Consider the following 21,221-nt stretch of genomic DNA (forward strand, 5'->3'; position numbering starts at 1 on the left):
ATTGCTAAAAATAAATCAGACATATATTTATTGTAAAATCAAACTCATTCGCTGAATGTAAACAAACCGTGCGATTGCATAAACGCTTATCTATGGCATGGAACACCAAAATCCGATAAATAATTTTAAAAAATGTGTTTCTCCGGAAAAAAACTGGAGGTTTTCTGGATTTGTTTAGAAATATCCGGAAGACTTTCATTATTATCATAGTAAGAAAGTTGAAAGAATAAGGTTCACATACTCAAGGATGGATAAAACAGGGTATTTATGTACAAGTTTCAAACGTTTATCATTACATGTACACTGTACTACACTAAGATCAGGGTAATCATTATTAAAGTTCCCACTGAATATCACTAAATCTATATTGTACTCATTAACTCTGTCATCATGGGCTTTGTCAATTTGATTGTGTGTGTGACCACAAGTTTCCATACTGTAGCTTTAAATAATGTTTCTGTATCTTCCAAAATCTGGCAAGCTTTCAGTAAACATTACAAGTCTTTAGTACTAAAAAAAACTAATCTTTTAATTAAGAATTTTTACTAAAAATATGTCTGTAAATAGAGGGAGTAAGAGTACTGATTGCCCCAAGTGCAAAGTGATTTTCAAGATTAAAAATACTTTTCTTTATTTTAAAATTGTGAAATTCTATTTGTGTAATCACTAAAACCTCCTAAATAAATATCAAACGTTCTTATTAAGTAAAACTTTATTTTATCTGTTATTTTTTCTACCCTAACTCTATATCCATTTGGTCAGTTTGACTGATCTCATAACCATTATGAAAAATATGAAATAAATCTAAATTTCCCTTTTTTTTTGTAACATGAAACTACAATTATTTATCCTAAATAGCTTAAAGCTTGTACCACCATACATCTCTTTATACTTAATTTTATTCTTTCTTTGCATTTTGAACTGTGTTTAACTAATAATCCTGCCACACAAACTATAAATCTCTCAGCAAATGTGCAGCTGACATTACTGTATCATATTAGATAACACACAATATGCTTGCAAGCATCCATCATGAGGAATTTTTAGTATTACTATTATTTTTCATTATCTTAACTAAACTAACCAAATAACTTTCTAATTTTTACAGTTTAGTTACTTTTATAATAATAAGTAAAGAATACACACAAAAAACAAGAGATATAATACTTACCTGGGTCCTCTCATTTTTGTGTGGTCAACTGTTGATAAAACTTAAGCCTACTTTTTTATACTAATGATACTACTACACTAAATAATCTTTGTTTAATTAAACACTGCATCTAAGAACACAGAATGGTAACATGTATAAAGCAAACAATTTTTTTTATAACTTTTATAATTTTTCTGGCTTTCTAACTATACAATAAGAGCCTTTAAAAATTCTGCTAAGCTTGTTAATGTGAATACCATAAAAAAAGTTTCAAACTGGAGGTGAAACAGAATTTTCTGTATAGAAAACAACATAATATAAATATCATTTGATAACTTAAAACTTTGGCTTTCTTTTGATTATAAATAATATAGTATACAACGTAAGAGAGAACTATTGGCAATTTGTGAAAGAGAGGACGTGACAGGTTGGCATGGCAAGTTCATCTATTTTCTAGTTTATGACTCAATAAGCAAATAAGATTGAAGGCTATAAAGATTTTACAATGCATTTACTTAGGAAATGAGAGATCTTTTGTAACTAATCAATGAGATCTGTGAGAATGGGACCTCCTTTGACAGTTAGAGGGATGGACTTAATTTGCCTGATCTACAAGACTGGCAAGAAAAGCAACCCAAAAAAGTATGGAAGAATAATGTTATTTAACACTCACATACTGGCTCAAAAAAAGAAGGCTAATTAAGGAAAACCAAGTAGGATTCAGGAAAAATTATGCAACAAGAAACAACATTTTTGAGTTGAATACATTAATCAAAAATAAGATAAGAAGAAGGGGAGGAAGATTGTACACATGGTTCATTGACTTTAGAACAGCTTTTGACAAGGTGAATAGGAAGAAGCTATATTAAAAGATCTGGAAATGGAGATTACCAGAAGAACACACAAAATGATTAGAAGTATTTAGAAGTAAACAAGGAACATTATCATTTCACCAAGAGAAGGATCAGATATGTTTTAGACTTCAAAAGGAGTGATACAAGAATGCCCATTAAGCCCAGTGTTATGCAGTATTTTTATCAATGAATAGGAAGATGAATGGATCACAAGGAATGTTGGGGAAACTGTTATTTGAAATAAAAAATAACTGAGAAAACATTGTTGCATTGGCCGATTGTAGAAACCATATGAGAGAAAAGGTTAAAGCTTGGGGAAAATATGTGGAAAGAAATCATTTGGATATTAAGCTGGAAAAATTGAAGATGAGGGTATTTTGTAAAGGAGGGAAGCTTAGTAAAAAAACAAGGGTCAGCCTATCAAGGTGGTTAACAAATACAAGTGCTTGAGAGTTTGGCTTTCAACAAAAAACGTTTCCACGGAACACATTAACTCTTTCCACATGGGCTTGGTCGAATTGACCGACCACGTGACCATTTTGTATTCATTTAAAGTTGTTTTAGTTTTGATACTACTAACTTTTAGTATAGTATGTGTATCTTCTTAATTTGGCAGACTTTCAGTAAATATTAAAGTATATTACATACAAAAAATCATATTTTTAGTGATGTATTTTTAATAAACTAAAAAAAAAGATTTGTCCATGAATATATCGTTTTTTTTACTAGTCCGAGTGCAAAGCGATTTTTCATGTTAAGCTTAAAAATTCTTCTCTTCATCTCAAAAATCTAAAATTTCATTTGCATAATCTCTAAACCTTCTAAATAGATTTCAGTAAAACTTTATATCTTATCTGGTACTTTCTCTACACTAACTATATATATGGTGTTAGTCAATTTAACCAACCACATAACCATCATAAAAATTAGGAAATAAAGCTAAATTATCCTTTATTTTGTTCTAGAATGACTGCAAATTGGAATAGGAAAGCTTAATTCTTGTAACAGTATACATCTATTCATATTTATAAATTGTTTTGTTTTAATGACCTTTGAACCATGTCTGACTAGAAATACTCCAACACAAGTTGAAAATTACATGGCACACGTGCAACTCACATTACCATATCGAATAGATTAATGCACAAGCTGCTTGCTTGTGTACCCCAAAGATTTTTTTCCCCCTTATCTTACCTAATAAGTTCTATTTTTTTACATTTTAGTTACTTCTATATTATAAATAAATAAAACAAATTCAAAATAAAAAACCTCATGATCAAATACTCTTTTCAGTAAAGTTATATATTTTATCTGTCATTTTCTCTTCTGTAACATTATACTTTATTCTCTAGGTTGTAAGACAAGTATTCAAAATATAATGAAAATAAAGGTTGCAAAGTGCAAAACAAAATGTATAGTATTGTTAGTATTGATCATATGCAAAGAACTTATGGTCAGAGTTTATAGTTATCACTTTTTCACACTTATTTTCTGTTGTAATTTTAAGAGCTGACTTAGAAACTAGATGAAACAAAATGAATATTACTATTTGTCTTTTTCAGTATGGATCACTAAGTTCCAGAGTAGAATTCCTAAGTTTCTTTTCACACCTATTTCCTATGCTTATCTACTGTTAGTGGCTGAAGTAGAAACCTACCAAATATAAAGCAATGAATCACTGCTCCTTACTTAGTTTCACACCATCAATATCAAATAAGCTCATGCAGTGCAATTCCCAGAATTTTCTCTGCTTTGAAAACACAGTGGGGTAGGATTTATCAAGTTGTTGACAGTATAATGGTGTCAACAACAGTTGTCTAAAATACTATAAAATGTTTATGTTATGACTTTGTAGAAAGTCCAGGCAGATCAAATAAGTTGATAAATGGACATTTCTTACAGAGTCTATTTGAATCCTGGCTCCGAGAACACAATGGGGTAAAATTTATCGGCTTCTTTACAGTACAGTGGTTGCAACAAAACAGTTCTTGTTGCAACCACTGTACTGTAAAAGTGAGAGAAAATATTAATGATATGGCTCTGTATAAAGTTGTATCCGATCCAATAAACTTAATTATTGAATGTTAGTTAACCTCCTGGGTGGTCAGGATTTAGTGTTAGTGTAGGTGTAAAAGTGTAAGTGCTTATGAACATCCTGTTTCCTATATTACCATACTTACACAGTAACCAATAAATGCATATTTTACAGTAATATAAATACAGCCCATTTTGTTTGAGTTGGTATTTTTAGCTTAGCCTTCTTGCATATCAATTTAGAAACAAATTATTCAGTGAGTACTTTTTAATTTGAATGTACAATAATATGTTCTAAAACTTCTCCACTTTTTTCAATTTTTAATACTGGTTTTTTACTGAAACATAATTTATGTACATTTTTCTTGATCTACACACTTGTATGTAAAGATGTTCCTTTCTATGTATTAAGATCAGTTTATCAGTGATAAATTTATTTCATTGACTTTTATAAGCCATTCCATCTTTCTCAAATTACATAAATAAACTTTTCCTGAATTGCCAAGTTTTGTAAAGTTCGTTTTTATTTTACTTCAATGTAAACGAGTAGAAAAATAACACAAGTTCAATAAACAATTATATTCCTCTGTAATAAAGCAAAGTACAAATCTCTAACTCTTAGCACTAGTGTGCCAGTATTTTGTAAAATACAGTAACATTTTGGTAACCATACATGACATATGTATGAATATATATATTATTATTTCCAAATAAATACTTAAATGTCAGTTATTTTTCTTAAAAAATATAACAGTAAATAAAAAATATTTGGAAAACGATAACCTCTACTACTTATGATGCTAGGAAGTTCTTATTTGCACTCATGAGTCGTACTTGCTAAGCCTCGTCCAAATTCACATGTGAAGATGGAAAAATAATAATTTTTGTAGACTTTATATATGCGTTTTGGAATACCAAAAAAATATAAATTACTGTACTGATACTCCAAAAATCCACTGTAATTTACCAGGTTTCCTAACTAAATTGTATTTCGGTCTCAAAAAAATCCAATTTCTGTTCTGTAAATAAATTAGGAAGAATGACAGAATTATGTAGAAGAAATGTAGAGCTTTCGATTGGTTATAAACTTATTGGTATACAAAAGTACAAGAAGATAAGTTCTCTCAAATGATGAAGTGGTGGGAGGAGCTATAATGGTGGATTTGCTAAATATTGAGATATCGCAGCAAACAGAAAAGATAGGAAGTTCTTATTTTATATTCTAGCTTGCTAATATCTGAAATTTGAGTTTCTAATTAATAAGAAACTATACACATTGTATTGTGGGCATCATAAAAGTAATCTGCCCAAACCCAGAAGGCAACATGCCACGTGACTCACAAAAATTGATATTTAGCCTATTTTTTAATATTTACTTTCAAATTAAGAAATCAACTAATTTATAATACTGAAATTTGAATTATAACCTACAATTTGATGCCACACTTACTGACATACATTTATAAAATAAATTTTAATGTAACTCTACAAACGTAATGACATGCCCTCGTACCCCAACCTATGTCCATAGGGTTAGTCAGCACAGTGGAAAGGCATAATGGAAAAACAATACGATATGGAGTTTAATGAGAAAAAGTGGTATAAAAAAGTGGAATAACAAGATATATCCTTTTAAAAGTTTGATTCTAAATGAAAGATGCAAAAGAAAATATACAAAGAGGAATTTAAGCTTAGGCAGAAATACACCCAATTATTTGTGGAGAACTGAAGTGAGAGAGACAAGTATGAATTACGAAGCAGTCAGAAAATGTGTTATTACTATTTTGAAAATGACAGAAGATAGTTAAATCTAAACAGATTTGCTTGAAAGAGATGATGAAATTAATGGACTGTATCAAACAACCAATATGGCTCACTTGTTTTATGAAAGGGTTAAACCAGGTGGGAATTGGTGAAATGATTCAACTCTTGAAGGAAGAAACAAAACTCCTTTGTGAGAGCATTACAAGAGATGCTTCGGAAAATGCTTGAAAAGAAATCTAAGCAATGTAAACTAGAATTGATAATCCAACATACTGAGTTTTATAAAGATATAAAAATTATGCTTTGTCTGAGTAATATCTATATTATATTGAGTATTTTACATTAAGTTCCTTACTTTTCAAAGGGGTGTTAAATAAATTAGATAAGAAGGGAGACCTAGAGAGCAAATGTCACAGTTCTCATACTAAGGGAGATTAAGGATTTTTTAAAGTATTTCCTTATAACATTAAAACTTATATAATATTATAATTTTATTTATTAACTACATTCATATACAATGATAATAAAGTAGTTTAATAAAATTTTGATAGTAACTGTCTAAAAAAGTCATGACACGTGCACACTAACCTGCCCATAACAAGTTAGTTACAATTCAATAAGCTCCCATTGTTTATCACTAAATCTACACTGTACTCCATTAATATTAGGGTGTTTATCAGTAAGTTCCCAATGTGTATCACTAATTTCCCAGTGTGTATACTAAGTGTACATCGTACTCCATTAAGATTAGAGTTTACAGTGTAAATTACAAAGTTTACACCCTATACCAGTAAAGTTCAATGTGTATATAATTAAGTTCATGATATTTGTCACTCAATTCTTAGTAAACTTAGCTAAGTCCATTGTGTTAATAAAAAGTTGGTATAAAACTATGTTTACAAGGTTTATCACTAAATGTAAGTAGTAATTATTTTCTTAATATATATTATTAAGTTGTAGTGTACATAATCAAGTTCACAGTGTGTTACCAAGTTAACAACGTACACCACTCGCTTCAAGGTTTAACAAAAACTAAACAGTGTATGGCTGCAAGTCCTTTATGTATATCAACAAGTTAATAATTTACAGAATCAAATTCAAAAAGTGCATAACCAAGTTACAAATGTAAAAAAAAAAATGTTTATAGTATACACAACCCAATTCAAAGTGTAAAGAGTCACATTTATACGGTAAAAAAAATCAAGTCAATAAATTTACAGAATCAAAACAAAACCCTACAGTCAATCTAAGTGTAAAGGATCAAGTAGTTTATAGTATAAAGAACCATGTTTGGAGTGTAAAAAGTCAAGCTTATAGTACAAATAACCTAGGTTATAGTGTAAAAGCCAAGTTTAGTGTGTAAAAAGCCAAGCTTATAGTGTAAAGAACCAAGTTTATAGTGTAAAAAAGTCAAGTTCACTGAGTACATCACCATGTTTATAAAGAACTAACAGTATTGCCTGCCAATAATCGATAGTTCTATTTATTTTCACTAAAAGCAAAAAAACTCATGTTAACACTTATAGTTCACAATTTCCCATCCATCACTGACTGGAGTTGGATGTACTGTCACTAAAATTTTTAGACTTAAGTTGAAAGAGTTGCGAAATAAACAGTTACTAACTCAGAAATGTGATGAAATGTAAAATGACCTCGAACACATTATACACCAATTCATGTATGTATTTAATTAACATTTAATAAAATTATAGGTATTAAATTATTGAGCATTAAAACCCATGTAAAATAAACTTTATTAATCCATGTACAATAAAAAAATTTTAAAAATAAAAAATAAACTTCAAGAAAATATAACACCTTTAATCATAGTTCTGAGTGTAGAGAAAGTGTGCATATAAGCCATGCATTACTGTATATCAGTAAAATGTTTATGAGCATCATTAGTTAAATAATAAATTGTGACATTTTGGTTTTAAAAAAGACAAACCAAAAACTCATGATTATAAGTTTCAGCTAAAAAAAAAACATTTTGATGATACATTAAAATTAACCACTAAAAAGTGGGACATACAACAGACCCTTAGCTTTTATATATATATATATATGGATATTATTCATTTACAGAGTACATCACAAATTTCATAGTGCACACCACTAAGTGCGTAATGCAGTGCTTTCCAAAGTAGGTGTCACGACACCTTATGGTGCATGTCATGCCCTGAGGGATGTCACCACGTTTTTGGAAATTAAACAAAATGTCAAGTTTTTATTTCAATTTATAGCTATTATAAAATTCAGTAATATAAAATATTATTTAATTTGCTCACCAATGTGGCACGCAAAAATATCTAATGTTTTTTTATTTCTTTTTGAGTATGCAACACTAAAAAGGTTCATCAATACAGCTTTGTATAGTGGCAGGAAAGTGGGGAGCCCTGATGTGCCAGTTTATATTAGTTCATACTCACCTCTGCAGTATAAAATTATTTTTTTTTACATACATAGTGTGTCGCCATCAAAAAATTTGGAAAGCACTGGTGTAATGTAAAATATCAAGTCCATAGTGTAAATCACAAAGTTCATAATGTATACAAGTCTGCACTGTCTACTATTTAAGTTTCAACTGTATAGAACTACATTTATAAGGACAAACACTTGATAGTCCTAAAGTTACTTAAAAATGAATTATTTTAAAATATTACACTGTCTGTGTAAATATTCAACACTTGCGGTGTGCACAATATGTGGTTAACTCTGAAATCCACCATTTGGTGGTTCAAGATATGAATAAAAATAACAGTAAACCGTAAACGACTAAAGATATAAGTGGAAAATGTACACAGACAATAGTTTCTAAAATTTGCACAAATATCGTTCAAAACATTTTCAAATCACAGAAAACACCAATCTTGTGATGATGCAATTGTGTATTTTGGAGCAAACAAACTTCTATTTTTCTATATGACACTTGATAGTCCTAAAGTTACTTAAAAATGAATTCTTTTAAAATATTAAATAAGAATGTATACAGTTATACAGATGATGTTCAATTCATTTTCCTCAAACAACAAGATGAAGCTTGTGCTAATATTAATAATTAAGTCCTCAGAAATGTGTGTTATAACTAATATGATACTCATTTAAAATTGTCAATCATCTGATCCAAGTTAGATCTAAAACAACTTCAGAACAGAAGAGAACATGCATCACAATCATTGACAGAAACAAGTCAAGTCAGTTGCATAGATTGAAATAACTGAAGGAAATAAATCAAGACATTCACATGCATCACAAGCACTGAAGAAAATAAATCACGACATTCACATGCATCACAAGCACTGAAGAAAATAAATCAAGATAGTTGCATGGATTGAAATCACTGAAGGAAATAAATCAAGACAGTCTCATGGGTTAAAATCACTGAAGGAAATACATCAAGACATTCACATGAATCACAATCATTGAAAGAAACAAGTCAAGTCAGTTGCATAGATTGAAATAACTGAAGGAAATAAATCAAGACATTCGCATGCATCACAAGCACTGAAGACAATAAATCAAGACACATGTATCACAATACATGTAGGAAATAAATCAAGGTAGTCACAAGGCTCACAATCACTTAAGGAAATATATTATAGAAGTTTCATAATTACAACCACTGAAGGAAATAAATCAAACAGTCAATATGATTACAATCACTGAAGTAAATAAATCAAGGTAGTCACACATCACAATCACTAAAGAAAATAAACCAAGAGTAACAAGGAATCAAGTTGCCGAGTGAAATAACTTAATACATTACCTTGTCTGCCACTTTCCTCTGTAACACCCCAGCCTGTTCGAGCTAAAGGAAACAGAGAGCTTGAGATTTGTAATATATAAATACCTGATTATTTTATTTTTTCTAAAATGTTAATACTATTACCACCATATTCTTTGCTTTTATTAAAGTTTCAGCAGCAATTTACATTTTTTCAAATCAAAACTCTTACAAAATATGTCCATTTCTAGAGTTTTTCTTCTTGAAATAATAACATTTTGGTTTATTTTTCTCCAATACTTTGGCAAAGAAAAGGATGATTTTTCAATGATTTAAAGTTTTCAGGCACAAAATGAAGTTTCAACTTTCACGTATAAAATAAACTCTACAAAGCTCAAGTACAAATGTTGCACACACCAGGCTTTAAGAATAAGTGATAAATAAAATTAAACTCTTTATTAAATGAGTTACTGAAAACTAGGTCATTAGTGTTAATGAACTGATAAACTATTCCACAACAACAAATGAATAAATACTTTTATTGAAATATCTATGTTCTCTTAAACACCAAAACACAGGATTTGAACTTGTTAAAAAAAATTCTGTTTGAATATTAATAAATTATTTGTACAATGGTTGATGGCTTAAGTGTATTAAATGAAAATAAGGAAATATTACCATGATATACAGCCACAAAAATGATAGACCTGATCTCAAACTTGAAACAGTCTGAATCAGATTAATCTTTCTCTTACCTTGTTGTTTTTAAAAGTTTTTACCAAATATGTCAGTACAGCTGACCACCAGAGAAAGCATGTTTTATGTGTAGGTTTAAGTCATCTATTAAAGATACCCAAAAAAACAATACACATTGAAGTGCTTAATAACATTCAATAAAGTCTTACATATTAGCAACAACACAGACTTACAGCATCTTGCTTCAAACGATGGCTGATGACATCTTTGTCAATCTCTTCTGTCTCTCCACGATCCTGCTCTATGTAATACAAAGCTTAATTAATAACTTGAAAGAAAGAAATAAAAAAATGTTTACTAGAAATCTTCTTGAATCTTTCAGTGCTGCATGTTTTTCAAAGTTAAACTATCTAACTTGTAAATGCTTATAATGAAAGAAGATCCATGTGTATCCTTCATACACACACACAGTATTATTTGATGCACTTTTCTAAAGGCAGAGATAAGATTTTCAGTCTTTGAGCTAGTTGGAGTATTATGATTTTGATAAATAAAAAACAAGAAACAACCTAAAATACACAAACCATTTTATTTATGCCCAATTTACTATGTTATCTAGGGTTCAACTAAATCTACATTTTTAAACCTTAACCCTCAAATTATTGACTTGTTTATATACCATTCACAACTAATCGGGCTCACATATTGCACCATAAGATAGGACAAGTTTAAGATTTGTCAAAAAGAAGATAATCACCACATTAGAAATTGAAGCCTATCTAACAGAATAAGTTTCTATTGGGTGTTAGTGAAGGATAGCACTTTACAAGAGTTTAAGAGGGGGAAATAAGTGATTTTCTGAAAAATAAAGGGTGAATTTCAGTTACGTTTACTTTTTGTAAGGAGCGTGTGTGACAGAACCTGAAGGACTAATGTTCCTTTTTTTTAAGATACAGATATATTCATAACTCACCTTGCTTCTCTATTTCTTGAAGATACTTTATTTAGTTTACAGCTTTATTCATAACTCATCTTGTTTTTCTATCTCTTCAAAATACCTTTTTTGTTTAGTTTTACGTTTTTAGGATCCTGAAATACTCTATGCAGCTTTCTACTTTTGTTGCTGAGTGTGCTCTCATGCTGACAGCAACCACGTGATTCAAAGTTCTGAATGTCTTTCATGCAGTGCAAAGCATTCATCAATTATCCATAATTCTCTGCTCTTCTACTTTCTGTAAGTTATTGCACATACACTGGGAGATCTCAGATAAACTCCAATTGAAAATTTTAAGTTGTAGTTGTGAGAAAAACTATGTATAACCCAATTGTGAGGAGGTGGACTGGAAAGTATTTCAGAGATAAGTACCTGTTTGAAATTCATATTAATCTTAAAACTTTTAAATTCAAATCAGGTAAATATTCCTCTGAAATACTGAAAGCCCAAATACCCACACTGCAAAAAAGGTAAAAACTGGTGAGAGTTAAGATTAGACAAAAATATAAACATTACAAGGCAGGCAGTAACTGAGACCACACAAACAATGTGGTCAAGCATAGTTGAAGTATAAACCAGAACAACAAATACAAATAACAGAATTCCTAGAAAAATGAGTGCAACAGACAAGCCTTATCAAAAGTCTGAACCTAAGGATGCTCAAAAAGTGCCCAGCATGGCCAGGTGGTTAAGGCGCTCGACTCGCAATCTGAGGGTCGCGGGTTTGAATCCCCATCACACCAAACATGCTTGCCCTTTCAACCGTGGGGGCGTTATAATGTGACGGTCAATCCCACTATTCGTTGGTAAAAGAGTAGCCCAAGATTTGGCGGTGGGTGGTGATGACTAGCTGCCTTCCCTCTAGTCTTACACTGCTAAATTAGGGACGGTTAGCGCAGATAGCCCTCGTGTAGCTTTGCGCGAAATTCAAAACAAACAATCTTCTCAGCAAAGTATTTCTTCATCTTTAATGCTTTTTGGTTCATACAAAAAAAAAGAGCCAATGAGGGCAATAATGTGTTTACTTGTGGAGCCAACACTGGGAGCAGAGATGGTGTAAACAGTTAGAAGGAATAAATACTATGCCACATTCCTGTAGTGAAAGATTCTTGGAGAAGCATCCCAGTCAAAAAGTATGAGTGAATATATTCCAACAATTTTAACCCCACTTCATCCATCTCCAAAACTGGCCAAACAACTGAGTGCTCAAGGAAAACCAAAGAAAGGCCCAAGCTTTTTCAAGGATGGGGCTCAACAACTTGAGAACAGAGCAATGAAAAGACAAAATTAAATATAGAACAAATAAGTAAAAACGTGGATGTTCCCCATCCTGGTTGGAGCTACAAGACATCTGATGAGAATGGACATCCCATCTCAGATATCTCTAAAGCCATACAGCAACATGTGTACAGAAATGGGACCAAAGTATCATCAGCTGCCAGATGGCCTCTCATGAAGCACCAATACAGTGGGTGGAATCATATCTAGAACAACAACAAAAAGACATTTAAATAACCTAAGAGTCACAGCCAGACAAATCAATATGAATACAGAATATTCTAATTATACATATGTGATAATGATAAGTATGAACCTGCAAAAGTCCCAGCTATAAGAAACTGTATAAACATAGAATCTTCTAAGACAGAAGAGACATTTTTTTTAATCAAATAACTTCTTCACCCCAGGCACTATGTAACTGTCAATAGGGGTGACGAGCATAACAAAAATACCAGTCATCATACACAACAAAGGTGTGGGCCCAAGTGGTAAATAGGCATTTAATAGAGAATAACTCACCTGCTATGTATTCCATTAAGCCTGTAGAATAACAAACAGGTAATACACAGAATTCTGAAGCTGAAAAGACAGTAATGTGATGTAAACAAAATTGTTTATATGTACATGCATTCTTCCACATGCTGACTAGTAAGAGGTCAACTAATGAGTACCATGAGCAGGAAGCTCAAAAGTTACTTTTCTTACACTGAAAATGTATTTCCGATAGCTAATTACCCCTGTTCACACTGAGCTATGTCAATCTTCTTTCTGCCTTCTAAGTATTGCTAAAAAATGTTTGCAATTAGCACATCAGTCTATATACCCCATCAATTTTGTGCCATTTTTGAACATGTACACATAATGTGACTACTCACCACCAATAGTATTGCACCACCTATATTGGGGCAGCTAGCTCCCTCTGCTATTCCAGCTCAAGCCTCACCTTTGAGAACTGGCAGGTTCTAAAAGAAGAACACCGGCAGTAGGGAGGAAGGGTGGGAACTGTGAGAAAAGGTTAGTACCTATTGGAAATACACAAATCTAAAATCCCACATTGAAGGGCTGGTTTAGGCACACAAAACTGAAACCCAGTGGAAAGCAACTGCCCAGAATGACCAGGTGTGCTCCGAGATGAAAACGAAGCACGCTTGTGGGGTACTGCACTATTTGCGAAACAGTTATACTTTTCACCGTTGAAGTAGGAAATGAATCTGATATGGGCAGAAAACAGGATGTGAACAAGTGCAATTTATTCTGAGAGATGCAATCCATAGTAAAATATAAACCAAATTAGCTATGTCCATACAAAACCTCAACTGTACAGATGAGGTTCCATAACTCGTCCTTAGCATTAGGAGGTTGAAGATCAAAAAATATAAAAACAAAAAAATTGTAACATAGACATTGTGGTTAGGACATGTGGATTATGTTACATATGCTCTTCAACCCCAACTGTAAGTAAACAGTGTCATACATCAAACAACCTGGCTTTTGGCCAAAACCGTAGGAGCAAGAACAACAACAAACCAAACCTAGCATTATGGGGTCGTGGCATTGCCTCAACTCAGCTGTAAGAACAGAAAGATATCTATAACCAGTATTATGAGCAGAAATCATAAATCATTCAACCATATATGTATTCAGAATTATGAGGAGGACATGGAACATTCACTTAACCATAGGAACAGTGTACATACATCCTCTTGCTTGTATTACAAAGCAGAAGACCCCAAACTCAACTGTAAGAGTAGGGAAAGAACCTCCTGCAACCAGAATTTACAAGAAGAGGGGTCTCTGCTGCACACAACTGTAGGAACATGGTGGTGTTATCCCAAATCCAGTATTACAAGGAGGATCCCATGTAGGCTGGATCTGCTCCAGCCAACAGCTGTCCACCTGGGAAAAAACATTGAGTTGAAATGGAAGGAGGGAAACCAGCTTTGCTCTCTTCTTACTAAGTGTATAATCATGAGTAAATGTGGTAAATCAAATTTCTAAACTCACTTAGGAGGAATCCTCCATGGTCCACCACCCCAGTGACTGGAAACCGGAAAACATTAAGGAACCCCGTGCTCCATTGGAAGAAAAATGGGGAAGTAAATGCAGTGGGAAGTATGGAGGAATGGTACACCATAGAAAGTGTAATGGGTGTCCTCAATTCCATAGTTTGAAAAGCAGACTGACCCTGATTTATTCAATCAAAGGGTTGTCAGGGATGAACAGAAATCCCTTCTGCTTTACATATAAAGTCCATGAGTGATGGTCCACCACTGAGTGAAACCTACTGATGTATATATAGAATCATATATATATATACACACACACACACCACCGGGTATGCCACAAGTGGTCTTGTGGAACACCCCATCTCTTCAGTGAGTGTTACAGTGCAATTAGTAAATAGTGCAGGTTTAAGGCAAATCATACCTGACCAGGCAACACTCTCCACAGAGTGGGATTCCATTATCAGTGGTAAAAACAAGGGTTGCTGAAAATAAAAACAGTCAAAGGTGAACAGATGTGTGTGGAATCCCCACAAGAGGGAGATGATATCCAGCTGAGAAAGATACAGCCAGGTCATGCACATAATGAGTGACTAAGGTATTGGGAGTAATCCACATTTTGGCCTGAATGATCTCCTCCAAAGGACAGCAAAGGTGAGCAGCCAAAGACATGGTGATAAAATGAATTTGATGAGAAGTTGTGGAGATGGCAACCTTCCATGGATAAGTCTAAATATGCCAGCCTAGTGAGTTGACAAACCCAACCAATTAGCATGACAGGGAATAGATCACAGGAAGTGAAAGAGATCGAGGGAAGAAAAAATTGGGAATGTGAACCCCGAAAGGAGGCAGTACATGTCATGTCACCTAACATTGTAAGGAGCAAACCGGAGAAAGAAGCTAATCAGGAATGGAATGGGAGTACAGGTTGGAGATGGAAGGTATGGAAATGAGTGTGAAAGCCAAACCACCTTCATGGGCAACATAATTCTTGAGGAGGAAAGACCAGTTGGGATATAGGATGACCCAATAGGAATGGTAGAGGATGCGGGTAACATTAATGGCATAAATATCTGATTGAGGACGTCCGGAAGCAAGCATGAGAAAGAAATAGGTCTTGAAGGAGAGATGGCACAGGAAATATGTAGACAAAGGTTCAAAGGGAGGACAGGAAAAGGCATAAAGGACCATAATCAGATCCCAAACAGGCAAATCAAAGGAACATAGACTTCAAAGGAGGGAAATGACAGGGGAAGACCAGACTTGAAGAAATGGAAGGTGTTCAACAAGGTTGCCAGATAGCTAGACATGGTCAAAGCATACAAGCCTTTGTCAAACAACTAGGTGAAGAATTGGGAAAAATTAGGAAGAAAAGGAATGGTGGAAACCATGCCAAATAGACAAGAGATAGAAGAAGGCCTGATTGATTGGGAAAGGAAAGATGCAACATGTGAAGTCAGTACCTAAAATTTTCCTACCTGGAAAATGTATTTCCAACAGGGACTTACTCCCGCTCTCGTTCATTGCTGCCCTGTATTTTCAAAAATTTTTTTGCATGCCACAAGCCTTTTATATTCACACACCTCTTGGTTCACATGGTTTAACTGACTCTGGCATGCAAATTATCATGTGACAAACCTCCACCAATAAATGCACCCTACACAATCCTTACTCAAGTGACTCCTTCTATGCTATTCTACCAAACTATCACTTCGATTTAAGGCAGAAATATATTTTCAGTGTAGAAAAATTATAACTTCTGACAAGATGCCTTACTTCCCCTCACATACATAGCTAGAATCCCACATTGAACAGGTGGAGAGACCAGTGCAAGGGAGAAAGTAAAAGCATCCATAGGACATCATCATGACAGAACCCACTAATAAGAAGATTATATGTTAGTGACTGCACCACTTCTGTACCAGATATACTTTTCACCCAGATGTGGAAAAGATGAGACAGATCCAGGTGAACAGTTCTGAGGAGCACATCCCAATAGGAGAAAAAAATGGTTAGATGGTGATCCTAACCACAATATACAATAATTTCAATCTTCCTGATGAACAAAATACAGGTAAAAGAAGGGATGCGCCCCAAGATGTAGAGTGGCTAGGGTGTGACAGACTGTACCTGGCAAGTCTACTGGGCCCAAAACTCAATCTCTGAACTGGCATCTATGGAGGAGTAGGACAAGTAGCCAGGGCCATCTTATTGCAAGGGCAGTTGCCTGGGGCCCCAAGATTCAATTTGAAAAATAAAAATTAAGGTTCATATTATTAAACAGCAATGGCATTGGTGTGAAATTGGGGCCACCTTACCTGGCCGGCACAGCAGCAGTGCAGCACTTTTTGCATTTTTGTATACATGTTTTTGCATTTTTATATACATGTAATACAACACAAGCAGTCCTAATGCACATGTTCAAGAGTTGTTAAAAGTTGAATGAATTCACAAACAGTTCAGAGTATGCAGCTGATATATATTAAACAAACAGTGCCCCCTCAGCCAGTGTTATTACTCCATGGCCTAATTATTAGTAAAAATACCAACGTTTTTTCAGGAAGCCGAAATTTCCCCCCATGGCATGGTTCAAGATCAGCCACAAGATACAGTAAATATCATTGAAATTTTAGTTGTTACTTGTTTGGGTACCATACTGTCCAGCCAAGTAAAAAAAAAATTCTTATAATATAATAATATTAATGATTATGAAGTTAAATCGAAAAAAAAAATGATACTCTGGTCTGTTGAAAGCATTCTAATGTTATGCTCATTAGTCTAACATATGTTTGTACAGTAAATGGAGCTTAGGCTTACCCACTTGTTTACACACTGAGTCATTAAGATTTTGTTGATCAAAATTGTTCAAAATATGCTCAAATTACACCACATAATTACTAAATAAGTGAATAAATGTTCATGCCACATCATGTTAGGCCCGAATAATGAATTTCACTTACTGATATTTATAGAAAACTTAAGCTATAAGCTTTAAAATAAGGTACAGTTGTCATTATGGCTTCTGTACACAAATATTTTTAAATCATATAATATTCGGTATAGGCCTGGGTTAAAGCTCAGGACATAATGGGTTAATATTTTTCCCCAAACCAGAAACTCTCAAAGAATTGGTGACCCCAAAGAAAATTGCTGGCTATATGGTAAAGGTGAATATGCATGACCACAACTAAATGCAGTGCTGTTACTAGGCATTTGTTTTTTAAATTACCATCTTCACCTGGGTCATTTGCATATCACATTAGCCCCATTTGTTGTAAATTAACTGGGTCGATTGAACGAGCATGCAAATCAACCTTACTACCCAAAAACTTGCATGAAAAAGTAACTGGACACTAGAGGCGATAGAATGATTAATTATATAAAATATATACATCCATTAGGTCATCACAAAAATCATGTTATTTTGAAGATGTACATTTCTAATTTTTGTGAATAATAATTTTGCATCTTTTTTTACAGAAATGAAGTGTTCATATGCTAGTGGAGCACAGAAGAGGAAAAGAATTGCAGAGGAAAAAGGAAATCTTAGCAAACTTCCAAAAGCTGCAAAAGCTACTGCTCCTGATCTGGATACGGCATCAACACTTACTTCCACTCCTGCAAGCACTTCTACATCTGAGCCCCCAGTTCCAGATACACGAGCTCCTTCTCCTACTGAACTGCTAGAAGAAATACACAAATCTGCAAAGGTAACCGAGAATGTGAATTACGATCATGCCCTGACAGATCCAGGACTATGGAACATGAAAGATACTGCTAAAGTAGACCACTGAATTCTCAATGGGCCAACAAAATGTCAAACTCACGATTGTGACTTTTCGAACTTCTGCCCTGCGTATGGTGAAGGAGAAAAAACACAGACAACATATTTAACAAACAAATTATTCAAATGTGAACTGCGGAATGGTGAGTTTATAAAACGTGAATGGCTGCTATATTCACCATCTAAAGGTTGTTTGTATTACTTTCCATGTCGTCTATTATCCATGAAAGAATCTCCTTTCGCTACATCAGGATTCAATGATTGGAAACACAGCAATGTTATTGAAGGGCATGAAAATGGAGAGAAACATCGCAGGTGCCTGTTGGAATATTCGATTCGGCACAAAGGAAGTGTTTGTCTGGATTCTGCATTGCTAAGTCAGCATCATTCACAAAAGGAGTACTGGTATAACGTGTTAAAGCGTATGGTTTCTGTTATCCGCTTTCTTGCCTCCAGAGGTTTGGCATTTCATGGGGAGAATCAAACTATTGGCTCCTCAACAAATGGAAACTTTCTTGGCATTCTAGAACTATTGAGTGAATTTGACCCTTTTTTGGAAGAACATTTAAAAGTGTATGGAAATGCTGGAAAGGGGAACCCATCATATCTATCGGCAAACATTTGTGAAGAATTTATGGAAATAATGGGACAACAGGTATTTTGTGCAATTCTGGAAGAAATCAAAAAGTCAAAGTATTATTCAATAAGTGTTGATTCCAATCCAAACACCTCGCATATTGATCAACTGACATTTACTGTCCGGTACATTCGTGGAAGTGAGCTGGTGGAACGTTTCCTCAAATTCATCCCCATCTTTTCTCATGGGGCAAAGACACGGTTGTAGAGTTCCTGCAAGAGAACAACATTCTGTTATCAAACTGCCATGGTCAGTCTTATGCCAATGTCTCAAATATGTCAGGACGCTACACTGGATTGCAAGCATGGATCTGTGAACTAAATTAATTTGCCACAGATCATCTCCTTCTTTGCCTTTGTTCAGCATTTGTATTCCTTTTTCTCGGCTTCCACACATTACTGGAATGTTCTGACGTCATCCTTGGGAAAGAATCATATTATGGTCAAGTGTCTCTTTGACACGAGATGGTCAGCACATTTTGATGCTGTCACTGATCTTATGGAGGTTTTGAGAAAATTCAAGATGCATTGAATGCCCTTGCAGTTGATGCTGATCAAGAGTGGAACACAAGATGCGAGGCAGAAGGATTGAGCAAGAAAATGAAGAAGCTAGAGTCTATCTTTTTGACAATTCTTTGGAATGACATTCTAGAAAAAGTGAACAAAACAAGTAAAATTTTGCAGTCAAAAGATGTGGACATACTTGTTGCCATTGATCTCCTCAAGTCTCTGAAGGCCTATCTTCAGGAAATGAGAGACAACTTCAGTGAGTATGAAGCAAGTCCAGATTCGAAATATAGCGATGGAGACAAACGTGCAAGAAAGTGAAGTGTGCATCTTACCAGATATGATGGGTCAGTGGAACAGATACTTCTCTGCGGAAGTGAAAAATTCAAGGTGGAAACATACCTTCCTATTCCGGACTCTTTGAACTCTCACCTGACTAAATATGCAGAAGCCTACAAAAGTATTGGAAATCTGTTTTCCTTCTTCAGTCAGTTAAAAACAATTGACTGTAATGAGCTTAGTCAAAGGTGTGAAACATTGGCTAATGCTTATCATGAAGATCTTGATTACAATGAATGCAAGCAATTCAAGCACTACATTGTCCACAATGAAGAATGCAAGACTCTTCCAGACATGTACAGCAAACTCATTTCAAATAAGTTGAAATCTGTGTTTCCCAATGTTGAAATCGCACTCAGAATATTTATGTGCATGATGGTGACCAACTGTACCTGGGAGCATTCATTTTTCAGGTTGAAACTTAGAAAGAATCATCTTCGCAGCACAATGGGACAGCAGCGGTTTAATCTGCTTTCTCTCATGTCCATTGAAAGGATCATACCATAAGGTAAGTCAACTACAGTCCAATACTCAACCACTGGGAACTGACATCCATGCAGGGGTAGGAAAGAGGATTATACTGTCTTCACCTCAAGTTCAGTCAATTGGCAGGAGAAATTTTCACCACTGATGTGTGAACAGAGCACATGTGAGGAGAGCGAAATACATAGATATCCCACTCAAACCAAACAGATTAGACCACCTCAAACATTGTAACATCTTTGGCATAAGGACACTGAGGGTTAGTGCAAGAGAAAGAAGCAGAGAAACCAACAAGTGCATCCACTGTGACCACAACACCAGGGCAGTGCACCCAAGGTGAAATGAGTATGTACCAGGCAACCTCTCAACACTCGCGTGAGGACTTATGGTGATTGGATCAGCTCTAAATCCTAAACTCAACCAGTGGAAACTGATTTCCATGAAGGGGTTGTATGAGGGATCCCAATTAAAAAGGTGAACTGCATATATGCCAACACACCATATGTGTGAGTACATCATGTTGATTGGTTCAGCTCTAAATCCAAAACTCAACCGCTGGGAACTGACATCCATGCAGGTGTAGGATGAGAGATTCCAATTGCACAACATGTATGAGGATATACTCTGATTGGTTCTGCTCTAAATCCAAAACTCAACTGCCAGGAACCAACATCCATGCAGGGGTAAGGTGAGGGATCCCAATCAACTCAATATGAGTATGGGCAATAGGGTGATTGGTTCAGCTCTAAATCCAAAACTATATCACTAAGAACCGACTTCCATGCAGGGGTAGAGTGAGGGATCCCAATCTTTATGACAGCTCACTCCAAAGCTACAACCTCCCCTTGGAGAAGTCCATGCAGAGATTGAGTGTTTTTTGGAGGATTTGTGTTAACTACACCAGCAGAACACCACTGCCCTACTCTCAACTGAATGGAGTTGTCATTGTTTATATTGTGTATCTCTTATTCA

At 34.3% G+C, this 21,221-nt stretch overlaps 1 protein-coding gene across 1 annotated transcript in view; it reads right to left on the reverse strand.

Annotated features, from left to right (window-relative positions):
• Nucleotides 1-21,221, reverse strand: part of LOC106469980 (U3 small nucleolar RNA-interacting protein 2-like) — a 58,925-nt gene that overhangs the window by 25,142 nt on the left and 12,562 nt on the right. Inside the window, exons 4-5 of the mRNA XM_013930499.2 lie at nucleotides 10,456-10,523; nucleotides 9,569-9,610 (exon numbers count right to left, since the gene is read on the reverse strand). Of these exons, the coding sequence (XP_013785953.2) occupies nucleotides 9,569-9,610; nucleotides 10,456-10,523 (110 nt within the window). The remainder of the gene's footprint in view (nucleotides 1-9,568; nucleotides 9,611-10,455; nucleotides 10,524-21,221) is intronic.

This window comes from Limulus polyphemus, unplaced genomic scaffold (assembly GCF_000517525.1).
Source record: "Limulus polyphemus unplaced genomic scaffold, Limulus_polyphemus-2.1.2 Scaffold3755, whole genome shotgun sequence".
Lineage (NCBI taxonomy): Eukaryota > Metazoa > Arthropoda > Merostomata > Xiphosura > Limulidae > Limulus > Limulus polyphemus.